The sequence below is a fragment of the Triturus cristatus genome, chromosome 3_1 (assembly GCF_964204655.1).
Source record: "Triturus cristatus chromosome 3_1, aTriCri1.1, whole genome shotgun sequence".
NCBI lineage: Eukaryota > Metazoa > Chordata > Amphibia > Caudata > Salamandridae > Triturus > Triturus cristatus.
Window position 1 is genome coordinate 256,846,898 of NC_140583.1, and position 15,336 is coordinate 256,862,233.

Consider the following 15,336-nt stretch of genomic DNA (forward strand, 5'->3'; position numbering starts at 1 on the left):
TGGCCACCATGAAGCCCTAACCTAATATTGATAGGGATCTCAATCACAAACAGTGCCTCAAGTGAGTTGTTAATTTGTTCCGGTGTGTACCCATCAAGGCATGAGAGTTTTCCAGCAGAAGACAATTTGATGAGATTAGGGCAATTTCGAACTGGTCCTAATGAATCCCACGGACCCGTTTGGGCCTTAGAGACAAGTAACAATGCGACCTAATCTGATTCTATGGATGATTAGGCCCAATTAATTAGTCATTTGTTTTTCATCTTACCATGGAAGTCAATCACTAATAAATTCTTTAGATAAACCACATCCATCCTGGTAATTTAAAATTGTTCAAGTCTCTCGTGCCTACTCTATTACCCCTCAAGACACTTACAGCGATTTCTCAGGTGGGGGTAGAGGGGAGGGAGTTCAAAAAGCAAAGCTAGTTTGTTTGATCTTTGGAATAAAAGATTTCCATAAAGAGCTCCGTTAGAATGCCTGTCCGGTATTTCACCCCCAACCGTCACCCCACGACAAGAATCCGGTCCAGATGCTGAAGCATGCCACCTTGGTGGATGAGGGACTCTGTACCCTATTAGGAAAGCCCTGTAATTAATAGCTTGTTCCACACTGTTGATCCTTAGTTTTTGCGTTGACTACTTTTGACTACCTAAGTAAGGAAACCTGCACTGAGCTTCATACCATGCTTCATTGTCTTCTCGGTTTTTAACCCCACTCCACTTCTCTGATTAAATCTTGGACTGCTCCCCGTCGGCAACCTGAAAGTCAAGTGCATAATGGGTGTAGTCGTGCTCAGTTTAAGTTCAACCGCTATTTTCACAATTGGAGCCCAGTAACACACGATCGTGCTGCTACTCTCTCCCCCGAACCCTTTTACTCATTCTCACATCCACTCCAACGGAGGTGCATTGTGATTGGACACTGACCCTGAAGAATCTCTACATCTAACCCAGCGATCCCTGGAAAACAGAGATAGTGTGTAATGCCACGTGTGCCAGCACAGCAGGGCCATTATATCTTGTCCCTTCTCCTAAGGTGGCTAACACATCCAAGCATTATCACATGGGTGAGTATGGAGTGGGCGTTGTGTGTTGAGTAAACATATGGAAGAGGTGTGCTCCTTCGCATGTCATCAATGTATGTGATCTTTATCTATTGGTTTGACCACTTCTGGTCTTCCCTCAAAGACACTGTCGCTCTATTCCAATGGGTTATGACAGTGGTGGGTGGGGTCTAAACTGCACTAGGCTGGTTACAAACATGCATACTAGCAGTTTTACACTACCAACATCACTTGGCGTATAAACTGATATTGTCTGGAGGCTTGAGACCTTCTCGGAATGCAGAAAATTTCTGCTTGAGCCCCCTCCTTCAAAAGGGAAAAATCGATGGCTCAATCGTTCTCGGGCATTGCGGTGAGAATCTGGAACTCGCTTCCTCCATTGCTCTGTGCCACCACCTCTATCCAGATCTTCAAAGCTGACCTCCAATCTCTTCTATTCCAAAGACACTTTCAGAACTAATACCTTCATTCTCAGACCCCTCTAGGAAGTTCGTTAGTCATTGTAAATTTGTAATATTTTCTTGTACGTTCCTCACCCTTGCTTGCTGTGTTTGATATTGTGTTCTTGCCTTCTATGTTTTTCCCTACCTCTTCTTACTTGCTGTGTTTGATATTGTGTCCTTCTATTTGTGTAACGCTCTATTTTGTAACATTTCTCTCATGTAACGTAACTAGTTCTATTGTACAGCGCTCTGACACCTTCGGGTAATGTGAGAAGTTGGCCTGGTATATGATGTTCACTAGTTAAAGTGACCACCTTGTACCATGCCAAGCAACCCTTATGGTGTGGTTGTAAGTCAACCTTTTCGGACTAGCTGCCCTAGTGGTAGCGTAGGCTAAGTAGTCTTTGAGGCTAAACTCGTGAAACGTGTTAAGCAAGCTGTTTTACCAAAAGTAACCCCCTTTTATACCAATGAAAGGACACCACACAGATATATATTCAAAATATATATGTATTTATTTCTCAAAGTAACCCCTAGTCTCTTTATGAGCACAGGAGCACAAATCGTCAAACAAGATTACAGTAGAATACACAGAAGTTGCACTTTATATGGATAGGCCCTGGTGGCCACTCAAACCATATACTAAAATAGTGGTATAAGTACCACGAACAGAAAAGGGAAAAGGCCTAGGGCCTCTAGAATCGCTGGGCCTACAAGAAGCTAACTTCAGTTAGTGACCAGGAGGTCCACGGGTTGCGTGTGCAGAGCAAATAGTCACACGCGTGCTCCCATAGGTTTCAATGGGTGCGTAAAAAGTACAAAGTTACTGCAAAGAGGATCTTCCGGATGACCTAGGAACTTAAGATTGGAAACACAGACACTAGAGATGATTCTCTACACTTGGGCACCGGAGTGCCAGCTTTACCTCACCCACAGGAAGCGGGTGCATAGGCGTCGAAGTGCGTCGGGTTTCTTCTATCTGTTCAATGGAGCCTGTAGTCAAAGATGCTGCAGGCGGTCGGTCTGGAAGAGATGCGGTGGATCCAAGGGTGGATCGGAGATGTTGAAGACCTGTAAGCAGAGGGGACAGTGTTCACAGTCACTAGCCAGTGACCAGCGTGGCACCAGGTGGGTACCAGGCGATGTCTGGTGCAAACAGGAAGAGAGGTGTAGCTTGTCTCTGCAGCCATGTGGTCCCTGAAGGTCGACGACGTCCAGGAGTCGAGTCACGAGCTGTCCCACGCAGGCTCTCGCTGTCGGCGGTGTCGGCGACTTGATCGAAGCAAACAAGTCTTGGCAAAAGCAATTGTTGTAGGAAAGGAAATAAGCTGATGATTCTGACCAGCAAGGTCAGAGGGACTGCTTCTTCGGAGGGGAGCAAGGGCCAGTCTGGAGCAACCAGACCAGCGGTGTATTTTGTAAGGTTCGTCGCCAAGATGGCCACTAGCCAGCGGGCCAGCAACCGGTTAGGCGCGTCGAGTAACAAAATGCAGAAGGGCCCCACGCAGATCGTGGAAATGCTGGAGGGCTCACCTTTGGTGCAGATGCTGCTCGGATGTTGGGCTTCTCAGATCCCAAAGCACAACTTGGAGGGAGCCTTGGTTGTTGCACTTGTCAGCTTGTCGTAGTCGTTCCAAGATGGCTGGCTCCACGTGTCTCGGTGCCTCCACGGGTCTCCTCTTTTCAGGGACTGTGAATCGGGCGGTGAGAGGTCTGGAGGTCCAGGTCTTGTCAGTCTCTGGGCTCGGGCTCCGGCGGGAGGCGGCGGCAAAGCAGACGGTGATTCGCTGGATGGTGCTTGCGTTAGCAAGGTGGTCACTCCCTGACCACAGGGGAGATTGGCTTCAGTCTTCTGTGTGGCAGAGCGTCGAAGTTCCCGTCTTCTTCTTAGTTTCAAGTTGATTCCAGGATGTCTGAAGTCTTAGGACACAGCTCCTACCTTTAAGCGGATTCTAGGGGCCGGACTACCTGCTAGGTCCCTCCCTAAGGGTGGGACCAGGAAGGGGGGTGGTTACACCCCCAATCCTTTGTCCAGCTCGCCCCAGGCCCGGGACTGGTGTGCCCCAGGACCGGTTTGAACTGGCATATGCACCGAGGCTCCTTGTGAGCCTCAGGCATGTCTGGTTCCTTTCAAGCCCTACCTGACCAATACACAAAATCCTGTCTGGGGTGGTGCATGCACCTCCCCTGGCAGGAAACCCTTTGTCCACACCTCCCAAGCTGGAAGGACTCCCAGCAGCAGGAGGGCAGAATTGTGTCTGTGGTGGCAGCATCCATTTTGTGGAGCTGAGGCTATGTCTGATTTTACCCGGGTTTCAGGTACTGTACATGTCGTGTCCCTCTAGAAGGGTGGAATGCTAACCCCGTCGCCAGAATTGGCGAGGGGTTAGTATTCCAATTCGTATGACACCTTACTCGACATGTTTTGATAAAGCCAAACCAAAGTTAGCATTTAACCGCGAGGTTCATAATGCACTTAAGAGTATATGGTATGACGATATCTGGAAACAGTAGAAGGAAGTTGTTCCGACCACTGCAGACAGGCTCAGCTCATGCCAGAGCACCATCTCACATGGAACCAAGCACTCTGCCTTCAGGATTGTTAAGGCCTGCCATAGGAGTGACTTATAGGTTACCAGGTGTCCCATTTAAGGTTAGGTATAGGTATACTACACCTAAGTAAGAGGTGGTTACACCAACTTACCCCAGCTGAGTGATCAGCCAGTTGTGTCAACTTTGTTAGGCCAAGCCTGGGGTGGCATAATACATGCTTCAGCCCCTGGCAGGCCTTGGGTACACCAATGCCCTGGGTACCTAGTGTACACTGGTACAGGGGCTCACAGGGTGATCCACTTCCAATTGGTTATGCACCTAGGGTGCATAGTGTTACTTTAGTAGAGAGAACAGCAGGCTGGGGGTCTGATTGGCAGGCCCACAGCCTCAATATGTCAAAAACCAGTGAAGCAAAAAGCAAAAATTTGGGGTGACCATAGGATAGCAGACCCTACTCTCCTACAGGTAAAGTCTGCGCTTTATAAAAAATTAAATGCATTAAATAAATCACTCCCATATCCATCAGAATAGCAGTGACAACCAGTATTAGTTTCACACCTCTCACAGACTAACACCAAACACTACTGATTGCATTATCACAGACAACATACAATGTATCACATCACTGACTGAACCCTCATACTCCACAGACTAGCAATCACATAAAATCGTGCCAATTATCAGCAGTTACATATTAGCGACAGCACTTTCACATACATTAGACTAGCATCCACACACTAACTGAAGAACTCTCACAACCCTTATAAACTAGCAGAAATGCCAATGGTCTGGTTCATAACTAGTGTCTCTTCATTCATTGGTGCGTCTGTGCATGGTATTATGAATGAGAGTGGGTGCGTGCAAGAATGAGTCAATAGGTGGAAAGATTGGTGCATGTGCACAACAAGGATGAGTGGTGCATTGACTGCAAGGATGGAAGTATTCAGAAAAGTTCATTTATTTTTCAGCTCTATTAGTTTTCCAGTACTTGTTCGTAGTCGAAACAACCACGTTAGTGAATAAAACACAAGAAAATAAACTCTTTTTTAATCCTATTTATTTAGAAAAAATATTTTGCAGTCACTTGGGCTTCCACTTAGTGTTTCCTCAAACAACACATATATCACTTTTGATTTCAGGGTTAACATTCTTCATAAGACCATTTTAATACATTATTAGAGATAAAACAATGGACGTTTTGAGGCAATTGGAGAAGTGCTCCTTAACACATAGACTGAATTTACAGAAAATAAGACAGTTGGAATTGCAGCATTGGCTACTGCCTTTCCTTAATATAAAAAATAACTTACATTTTTATACTTGAATAAATAAGTAGCCCTGGCATATTCTGTACAATCACCCGGCTAAACTCTCACCTGTTTTCAGGAGTAAACTGCACTCACTCTAGGCCCTGCTCTTCCACACTTTAAACCTGTCAGGGGCGCCTCCTGTGCCTGCTATGCTGCCTTTCGAGTATAAGGTCCTAAGAAAGAGGTGGGGTTCTTGTGAGAGTGCTCTGATTCACTAGAGCTACCATTGCCAACCCAGAAAACTGGGCCTCACTTCCTGTGTCATTGGCCCAGCCCAGAGGGGCAATATAGAGGTTTTTGGCATTGCACACACAACAGGAAGTGCGTCACATTTCTCAGACGTCCAATCCCTTGCTACGTGGCCAATGCGTACTCCCATAAACTTGGACTCAAAAAGCGACTCTTAGTTTGATGTTAGGTGCTGAACTTATCGCACTCGCCCCATCAATCCAAATCACTAGCTTTCTGTTGCCATCCACAGCTTAGTTCTTATGTATGCTCAGAAGTAAACACTGTACAGAATTTCTGAAATAGATGCTCAGCAAATAAATACATTTGAAAATTCGAATACAATTTTTGGTGCTTCTGCAGGCAGACAATAGGAAGTAACTTTATCTCCTTCCATCATTTATCGCAATATTGGAAGCACCAGTAACCACGTTAGCCATAGAAATAAAAAACACAGACCCAACAACTAGCAAATTAGCTAGAACATGCAAACGAACAACCAAAGCTTCTGAGAATATTGACAGATTATGCATAGGTCTGACCACCTCAACTCACTTCCCAACCCCACAGCATATCTAAAGGTATTTTGAGTCTCTTCTTGAAGCTCATTCACAGCACCAACTCTTGTTTGCATGTCAAATATTTGTGTAGGGGTGCGTATAATGTGCGATGATCGTCCAGGACGCTTCTAGGTTGTGCGGTGACTGGATCCAATCAGAATACATTTACCCCATGTTGCAGCTTCTCTTTAGTCCAAAGCCCCAGGGGTGGCAGTGCATTTCCACCTCTTCCCAGGGGGTGATGCTGTTGCATTGAAGAAAATGAGGCTTAGGCAGTGGCTCTCGTGGAGATAGAGAGTGGTCACTTGGACAGGACAGCTGTGAGGAGAGTGTTTCATGGTAGCTGGTCCCTGCCTGGACCACAGCCTTCTACAGGAAGCAGCAGGTAACAGAATACATGAGACATAAAGGAAGCTAACATGGGCATCATTCCACATATATGTTGGTAACCGTGTTCTCATTTGTTGATCTGTCGGATATGCTCTCTCTCTTTCCATCTGGCATCTTGTATTCCTGCTCTGTCGGTCTAAGTTAGTGCGGAAGGTCATACGACCCCCGGTGACTCTGCGGAAGAAAAATAATCAAAGATGAATTCTCTCATCAAATGCTGTTTGCTGACCCCTCTGACGTCCACAGTGTTTGCTGTTCTAAGTTATCTAACCAATCAAACCCAAATAAGCTGTCCCAACTCCATGTCTCCGAGGCAGTGATTACTTTGTAAATAAAAAATAAATGTTTTTTCTTGGGAGCCAGCCACCTGTTCTGCTGAATGCTGGGGGTTCCTCCTGACCAAATCTGCTTAGTCTTTATTTCTCCTCATGCCTCTTTCTTCATTCCCTCACACTTTCTTTCTAGTAATTTTCATCCCTGCTTTCTTCTTTATCACTGTTTTTCTGGTCTTTCGCTTTGTTCATCTTTTCCAGTTTCTGTCTTTGTCTCTCTTGCTCTGAATCAAAGTCAGATGGTGGAAAATAAATCTCGGTCTCCAAAAAGGAGTGCCAGTACTCACTACCGGCACAAATTAAGCGCTGCTTGCAGGTCATGCTCCAGTCTGTCTCTTCATGGAGAGCCTAGAGTCTAGGAGTAATGACCAGGATGACTGATGGTGCATTCCCAGTGACTGAATGATTGAGTTTGTGTATATAACGGAGGAGGTGCTGAGATTCCAGGCACCCATGGAATAATTGCACAACCATAAGTTTTCATTCCCCACCAAAACACTTTTAATGACCATGTAGTACTATTTGTCTGAAGGGCTCGACTGCTGAGCAGGCCCACTTTGCACAGGCCGAATATTGTGTTACATCCTGACACCTTTCCCTTAGAGCAGAATGTGTCTTACTCCCCAGATACTGCTCAGTTTACATTCATAACATACACAATCCATACTTCAAACCCAGTTCCACTTTAAAAATAATATTCATTCTGCTCCATTATCTCAAATCCATTTCCCTTCTCTAAGGAGGGCTCTGATAACTTTATTAAAAAGGAACTTTCCAAAATATTGTTTACGCCGGTGTAATCTGTCTGATATTTCGCGTTACGCTTGGGACAGGGCATGCACAAGATGATGCCATCATGCCCCGTCTTGTAATTAAGATGTCATTTGGGTTAAAAAAAAACAACACTGTTTCGGGATCTTAGGCTCTACACAAGCAGCTATTATTCACATCACAGTTGCTTTTGCACTATTTGGATACGAGGATACATGTCGCATAATTTTTGGGACATTTCACATCATTCCTGCAATAGAAATCATGCACATTTTAAACAGGGTTAAGTTGATGTTTCTGATGTAGATCCTCTCTGAATCCAGGAAGCTTGGAGGCAAGATGGCGGCCGCTTAGGAGGTCGGCAGCAGCGCTAGCAGGCTATGGCGGGTTGACTCTATGAATTGACACCCATGTAAAGACTGAAAAAACGGAAAAACCACCCGGTCTGATTACAGGAATCCCCCCTCCTTATTCCCCCATGCGATATCCTCGTAAAAATTTTTTGTTACTTTGCTCAAGAATCGTGCTTCGTGCAGTCGGGCGAATTATTGGAGAGTACCTCACCGTGCTATTGCCCCAGAAGCCGAGAAGCAGTCGTGCGATGGCTCCCAAGGTAGCGACAAGCTCCGTTACCAGTAAAGCGGCGGCGGCCGCTCGAAAAGAGCGGGCGAAATTCCGGCGGATTCAGCGGCTTCGGTGCACTCTCCCAGCTGCTCGCAGCCGATCCTTTCACCTGACCCGCCGGCACCAAGGCGAGGAAGAGGTGGAGCTAACAACAAGAACCGCCCGGCAGGTCCATCCGTGGTGGAGCTCTTCCTACGCACGAAGGAAGCGCAGACTGGAGCAGCGGCTGGAGTAGCGGTTGTAAACAACGACGGCGCTTGGGGGCAGAATAAGGAGGTGAGTCGAGAAGATGCTCGGGTGGAAAGACAGAACACCCCCAGTACAGATGACATTACCTCGATATATATATGTACATGAAGGGGAGGTCGAGAAAGAGATACCCCCCTCCTTAGTTGATATCAGAGGTGAGGAGAATGCCAGATCAGCATTACGAGAGGAGAACTTTGCTGTTGGAGCAGAAAATTTGCCTCTAGCCTCCTCTGAAGGGTTGGCAGTGTTAGAGGTTGTAGAGGTTGTAGAGGCAGCATGCAAATTCAAAATAGGCAAAGGGGGGTACATGGATGGCAACGATGGCAGAGAAATGAAGGCTAATAAAAAAGGTAAAGCAAGAATGGCACGGGAGCATGAGAGCCTAAAAAGAGGCCAACCTGTGACCTCTATTCCGGAACTGAACGAAGTGACTATGTCAACAGAATCATTAGATAAAGCTAGAGGTGAACAAGATAAGGAACCCAGTGATTGTTTCTTTTCGGTCTCAGAAGGGGCGGTGCCCTGAGCACATCACCTGGGGCTAGTAGCCTAGAATCAGATTCTGTAGACAGTGATGTCGACCGCCCCTTGACAGCTAAAAAAAAATCTTCCTTAAAAAACGCTACGCAAAGTCGGGGGAAGAAAGACTTGAAATGGGATTATTCAGTGGCTGCTCCTCTATCAGGCCCACTCCTGGGTACATCACCAGTAGAGTCTAATGGGATTAATGATACATCCCCCACATTGGATATAATTTACCAAGCTATCCTGGCGCACAGGGAGAAAACACGCCAAGATAGCCGGAAAACTCAGGCAACTATGAGGAAAATGCAGGGGGTCGTCAGAAAGCTCTCTAAAACCTGTTTCAATATAGGAGAAAGAGTCACAAACCTTGAAGACAGAATTGTGGCAACTAAATCAGAAACAGCAAGTGCCGCGGCCCTGGTGAAGGCCCAAGGATCACAAATTCAAGATATCCAGTGGAAGCTGGAAGAATTTGAAAATAGACAAAGAAGGAATAATCTTAGGGTGCTGGGGGTGCAGGAAGGTTTGGAGGGGTCCGATGCCAGGGCGTATATAATTGATCTTTTTAAGGCTGCCTTCCCCGAATTGTCTGAGTGGAACTGGGCAGTAGAAATACAAAGAGCACATCGTACTCCTTTTAAACCACGGGTGCCTGCAAAGGAGGGGGATGGACCACGGGCCATATTAGTATTCTTCGGCAATTTCCTCCTCCAGCAAACAATCTCAGATAAAGCTAGACCAGATGCTAAAAGATCAAGCGGAGGGATTTCATTCTTCGTGCGGCCTGACTTCTGTCACTCAACGGTAGAAAGGCGTTGGAGTCTGAGACAGCTTATAAAACCTTTCCAGGAAAACAATCTCCAGGCCTATCTTTTTAATCCTGCACAATTTATGGGCATTAACCAGGGGCTCACGCGGTATTTCTCATCAGAAATAAAAGCTAAAGAATATTTGGACTCCCTGGACAAATAAAGTGGGCCTGGCATATCTAACAATGGGGGTGGTCGTGGGAAGAGAAAATGTAGGGAAAGGTATTCTAGGATATAAAAGGTCAAAAGGTTAAAAGGGGAATAGAAAAGGGAGAGAAAGAAGGTAAAGGAAGAAGAGAAGAAAAAAAGAGGGGAAAGCAAGAAAAAAAAAGAATTTTAAATTTTTTTTTTGGGGTGTAGGGGGGAAGGGGGGGCCATGGGAGTTGTCATGTTGAATTCCTATGGTACTGTATATTAGGTGGTCCTGGTTTTATGATATTTGGAATATGTATGGGTGTAATGTAAATTTTTGACGTTGGGCTTTATAGGACCCTGGCTTCTAGCGCGGCACGCATCATATGCACAGACTAAGGTCTGAGCTCCTCAAATGGGGGGTGGGACGATTTCAGGTTAGGGAGGGAGGGATGGAGGGAGGGGCCCTTAAAAAAAGAGGGGAAAGGAAGAAGATTTTTTTTTTAACATTTTGGTTTTTTTTCGGGTGTAGGGGGTAAGGAGTGGGCATGAGAGTTGTCATGTTGAATTCCTATGGTACTGTATATTAGATGGTCCTGGTTTTATGATATTTGGAATATGTATGGGTGTAATGTACATTTTTGACGTTGGGCTTTATAGGACCCTGGCTTCTAGCGCGTCACGCATCATATGCACAGACTAAGGTCTGAGCGCCTCAAATGGGTGGTGGGACGATTTCAGGTTAGGGAGGGAGGGATGGAGGGAGGGGCCCTTAAAAAAAGAGGGGAAAGGAAGAAAAACAAAGGATTTTTAATTTTTTTTTTGGGGGGGTGTAGGGGGAAAGGAGTGGGCATGGGAGTTGTCATGTTGAATTCCTATGGTACTGTATATTAGGTGGTCCTGGTTTTATGATATTTGGAATATGTATGGGTGTAATGTAAATTTTTGACGTTGGGCTTTATAGGACCCTGGCTTCTAGCGCGGCACGCATCATATGCACAGACTAAGGTCTGAGCGCCTCAAATGGGTGGTGGGACGATTTCAGGTTAGGGAGGGAGGGATGGAGGGAGGGGCCCTTAGGGGGTGTCTGGTTGGGGGGAAACAGGGTGAGGAAAAGGGGGAAAAAATGTAAAAAGGAAAATACCTGGTGTTATGTTTTCTTATGGTTTAAGTTTCTTAGTGTAAAATATTTGATTGAGTTTAGACAAAGGAGACTGGTTAACTCAGCAAATATTAATGGGGAAGCTTAATATCTGCTCAGTTAATATTGGGGGCCTGAATGATTGGAACAAGAGACAAAGGCTTGGGCAATTCTTCAGATCAAACCAGATAGATTAAATTTGTTTACAGGAGACTCATCTACCTTGGGCCAGGAAGCATCTGCTAAGTATAAGAGGTTTTGATTTGTTGGCTTGTTCCGCACAGACATCGACCGTTAAAGGTGTGGCAATATTGGCTAAATCAATGATGGGAGGGGCTAGACGCCAACGGACAGATGTTTTAGGTAGTTGGGCATTGTTGGAACTCGAGCTGGGATTTACAGTATGTACAATTTATGGCTCTAACCAGGATGAGCCCGAGCTATTTGATCAATTGGAGATAGAACTGGCGAGTTGGCCAGGCCCCTTTGTGGTCTGCAGAGACTTTAATATCTCTGCAGACCTTACAGATGTTGTTAATAATGCCGGCTATACAGGTCGTAAGCCCAAGGTATTTCGAGCACTGGGTTCCCTAATTACATTACATGGGTTGTCGGATGTTTGGGGGGATAAAGTACTGAATAACCCAGGATTTACATATATTTCATATCCCTTCAAGCGATATACTAAATTGGATTATTTTCTTATCTCATCAACGGAATTGAAGAGAGTCAGTATAAAAAAATTACCAAAAGTGATTTCCGATCATAGTCCTCTAATCATGGAGTACGATATAGATATTTTTAATAAGGGTTATTCAAGATGGACCTTCGAGAGGAGACTATTGGCAGATCCTAAATTTGTAGAGTATATAAGGATTTGGTCTCAAAACTATTATGATATGAACCGGTATAGCACATCTAGAAATATGGTTTGGGACTCCTTTAAATCTGCTCTGAGAGGTGAAACTATTAGCTACTCAGCTAGGTTCAGGAAAGAGGCTAGGGAAGAAAATGAGAGATTATTGGTCCATTTGACAGAAGCAGAAGAATTACATATGATGGATATTGTTCATGGGAGGGAGGCCGTCGAAAGTCACCAGAAGATCCTCATCATTAAAGCAGAATTACATAAGTGGATAGCTTCGAAAACTGCAGAGGAATATCAGATTTACAGGGGCAAGATGTATGAGACAGGAGAGCAGGCAGGGAAACTTCTAGCACTCAGGATCAGGCAGGGTCGGAGCAGGAATGTGATAACTAATATTCGAGAGGGGGATCAGGATTATACCGAGCCAGAAGATATTCTTAAGGTTTTTAAGAACTATTATCAAAAATTATACAGCAAGGAGAGGAGCAGATATCGCTAGTTTAGAGTTCGAGGACATAGACCCACAGCTAGTTAATGAGGATATAGTAATGTTAGAGAAGGATTTGGCAATAGGGGAAGTGGTGGAAGCACTGCAGGATTTATCAACAGGGAAAGCTGCGGGCCGGATAGTATCCCGTTGGAGTTATATAAATGTTTACAGGATATGATAGCCCCTTTGCTGTTGGATTTATTTAATGGCATAATTTGTTCTGGGGAAATCCCAGAATCTTGGAAAGAAGCCGATATTGTGGTGTTCCATAAAAAAGGTAAGCCTAAAGAAAATACTGGGTCGTATCGACCAATATCCCTCATAAATGCGGACACTAAGATCTACGCTAAGGTCCTGGCTAAAAGGTTGGGGAGGGTTATTGGCGGTCTGGTTTCTCCGTGGCAGCATGGGTTTATCCCAGGTCGAGGAACAACAGATCATATCAGGTGGGCCATTACTTTGTTTGATGTGCAGGCTGTCATGGGGGGACGGATGTCCATGATCCTCCTGGACGCAGAAAAGGAATTCGATCGTGTTACATGGAAGTATTTGTGGGGGGTATTGGAGCGAAGGGGCTTCGGCCCGAAAATTGTGCAAGCTATCAAAGCCATGTATTCAGACCCCAAGGCCAGAATTATGATGATGGGAGGAAGCTCGGAAAAAGTTTGTATCTCACGGGGGACACGGCAGGGATGCCCCTGCTCACCAATCCTTTTTGCCCTGTATATTGACCCACTTGTACGTAGAATACTACGATGTGATGATGTTAAGCCAATAGTTTGTAAGGGATATGAAACTAAACTGTTGGCTTATGCAGACGATCTAGCTATAATTACCCCAGAACCAGAGGCGTCCCTGATTGCTATTACAGGGATAGCCTTGGAATTTGGACGATGTTCGGGGTACCTGCTTAATGAAAATAAGACCCAGATAATATGTACTAATAATATCGGAAGGCTCGATCAAAGATATTTGGATTCAGCTGTTTATCTTGGGGTTAGGATAAGTTCCGCAATTGATACAATTATTAAAGATAATTTCACTCCGCTATATATATTGCGGCAGATTTAAAAAGAATAGATGTTATACACTTGTCTTTAATAGGGAGAGCTAATGTGCTTAAAATGACAATGCTACCTAAATTATTGTATCTCTTTCGCTCTATCCCGTCTATGATTGGGGAGGATATGTTAAAATCTTTAGAAGCATTATTTATGAATTATATGTGGCAATATGGCAAAATTAGGCGGTCTATCAAATATCTGTCTCTCCCATATGAAAAAGGAGGGTTGGCAATTCCTAACATTAGATTTTATCAATGGGCCTGTCTAATTAGCCAGATGGCAATATTATTCGATTCAGCCACAAATCTGGCTGATACCCCTTTGGCAATTTGAACCCGCCGTCTATTTTTGAATTACTTTTGGGTAGTGAAGCTCTTGGGCTCCTTCTGCGTAAGACTGACAGACGTTATTACAATAAAACGCAATATAAGGTCCTAGATAGTGTGTGGGAAGTCTGGAAATCAGTCCAAAGAATAATGGCAATTCCCAGAATTAACTATTGTACACCTCTCTGGAATTCCAGTATTTTTCCGCATTTTAGTAATGATAGGATGGGAAGAATTTGGGAACAGCAAGGAGTCAGAAGAATGGGTGATTTGTTTGTAGGGGACAATTTGTCGAGTTTTGATAATATCCAACGGAGATTTGAAATTCCGGACAATCAAGGCTTTAAATTTGTACAGATATATCTAACCTTGAAAGGTATCAGACCACGGCTATCTCCAGGGGGGAACATTAATATAATTGAGTTCTTATTAGGAGGTGGAACTAAAATCAAAATTATATATAGAACTTTATTATCTAGAATACCAGAGGATTTGGATAAATTTGAGTCCTCCTGGATGTCGAAATTACAAAACCCTGAGGTTGATTTAGATGAAGCATTGCAATTAGCTGGGAAATTATTTCGCTCCACGAATTTGAGAGCCCAACACTATAAAACCCTTTTTAATTTGTATTTTACACCAGCCAAGTTATATGATTGGGGTAAAAGAGTCGACGATACATGCCCAAGGTGTGTGGAAGGGCCTGCTAATCTTTTGCATATGTTTTATCAATGTGACAAATGAAGTGGAATTCGGGGAGAGATAGAGAAGTTTTGGGAGGGGCTGTTAGGTGTTAAAATTAATCTATCCCCAACCCTTATGATATTAGGAATTGATAGTAAACTGGGTCTCAGCAAGGAGGATGAAGCCTTTGTTTTTATATCTGTGGCTGTTCTCCGCATACTATTAGCGGCAGGCTGGAAGGATATTGTAGCACCTTCCTTCCAGATGTGGCTGGCCAGACTCTTGGGGATTCATAATAGCGAATCCTCCCTATATACTCGGAAGGGAAGGAAGTTGAGCAAGTTGGGGATTAGTATCTGGGCCCCCCTTAAGAGATGGAGAGACTCTCGTTTATAAATTTGCCTAAGGTTGTATATCTTGGATTGTAATGAATTTAAGAGTTTTTGGGGTTGTCGAGAGATTCGAAATTTATGTGGTGTTTATTTTTTGTTCTCTTAATTTTATAGCTGTTTTTCATTTTATTTATTTTTTCTGTGGCAGATATGTAATATTATTTTGTATATAAAAGAAATATTCCCTAATCTTTGTAAAGAAAGTTAGGTTATAGTTGTTATTCTGTGTAGATGGAAGTATAAAATGTATCGATTATTGATTGTACCAGGTATTTTTTAATAAAAAAAAAAAGAAAAAAAAAAAAAGGAATCCAGGAAGCTTATTTCCTATTGTATGGGCTTCCTGGAGTCTAATGTAATTATACTCTCGTGTGCACGG

General features: G+C 44.3%; 1 protein-coding gene across 1 annotated transcript in view; it reads right to left on the minus strand.

The window, feature by feature from the left end:
* Nucleotides 1-5,109: 5,109 nt before the first annotated feature.
* The window catches only part of LOC146860055 (uncharacterized), a 141,014-nt gene continuing 130,787 nt past the window's right edge, over nt 5,110-15,336 (minus strand). Inside the window, exon 23 of the mRNA XM_085643830.1 lies at nt 5,110-6,724. Within this exon, the coding sequence (XP_085499956.1) occupies nt 6,692-6,724 (33 nt within the window). The 3' untranslated portion in view covers nt 5,110-6,691. The remainder of the gene's footprint in view (nt 6,725-15,336) is intronic.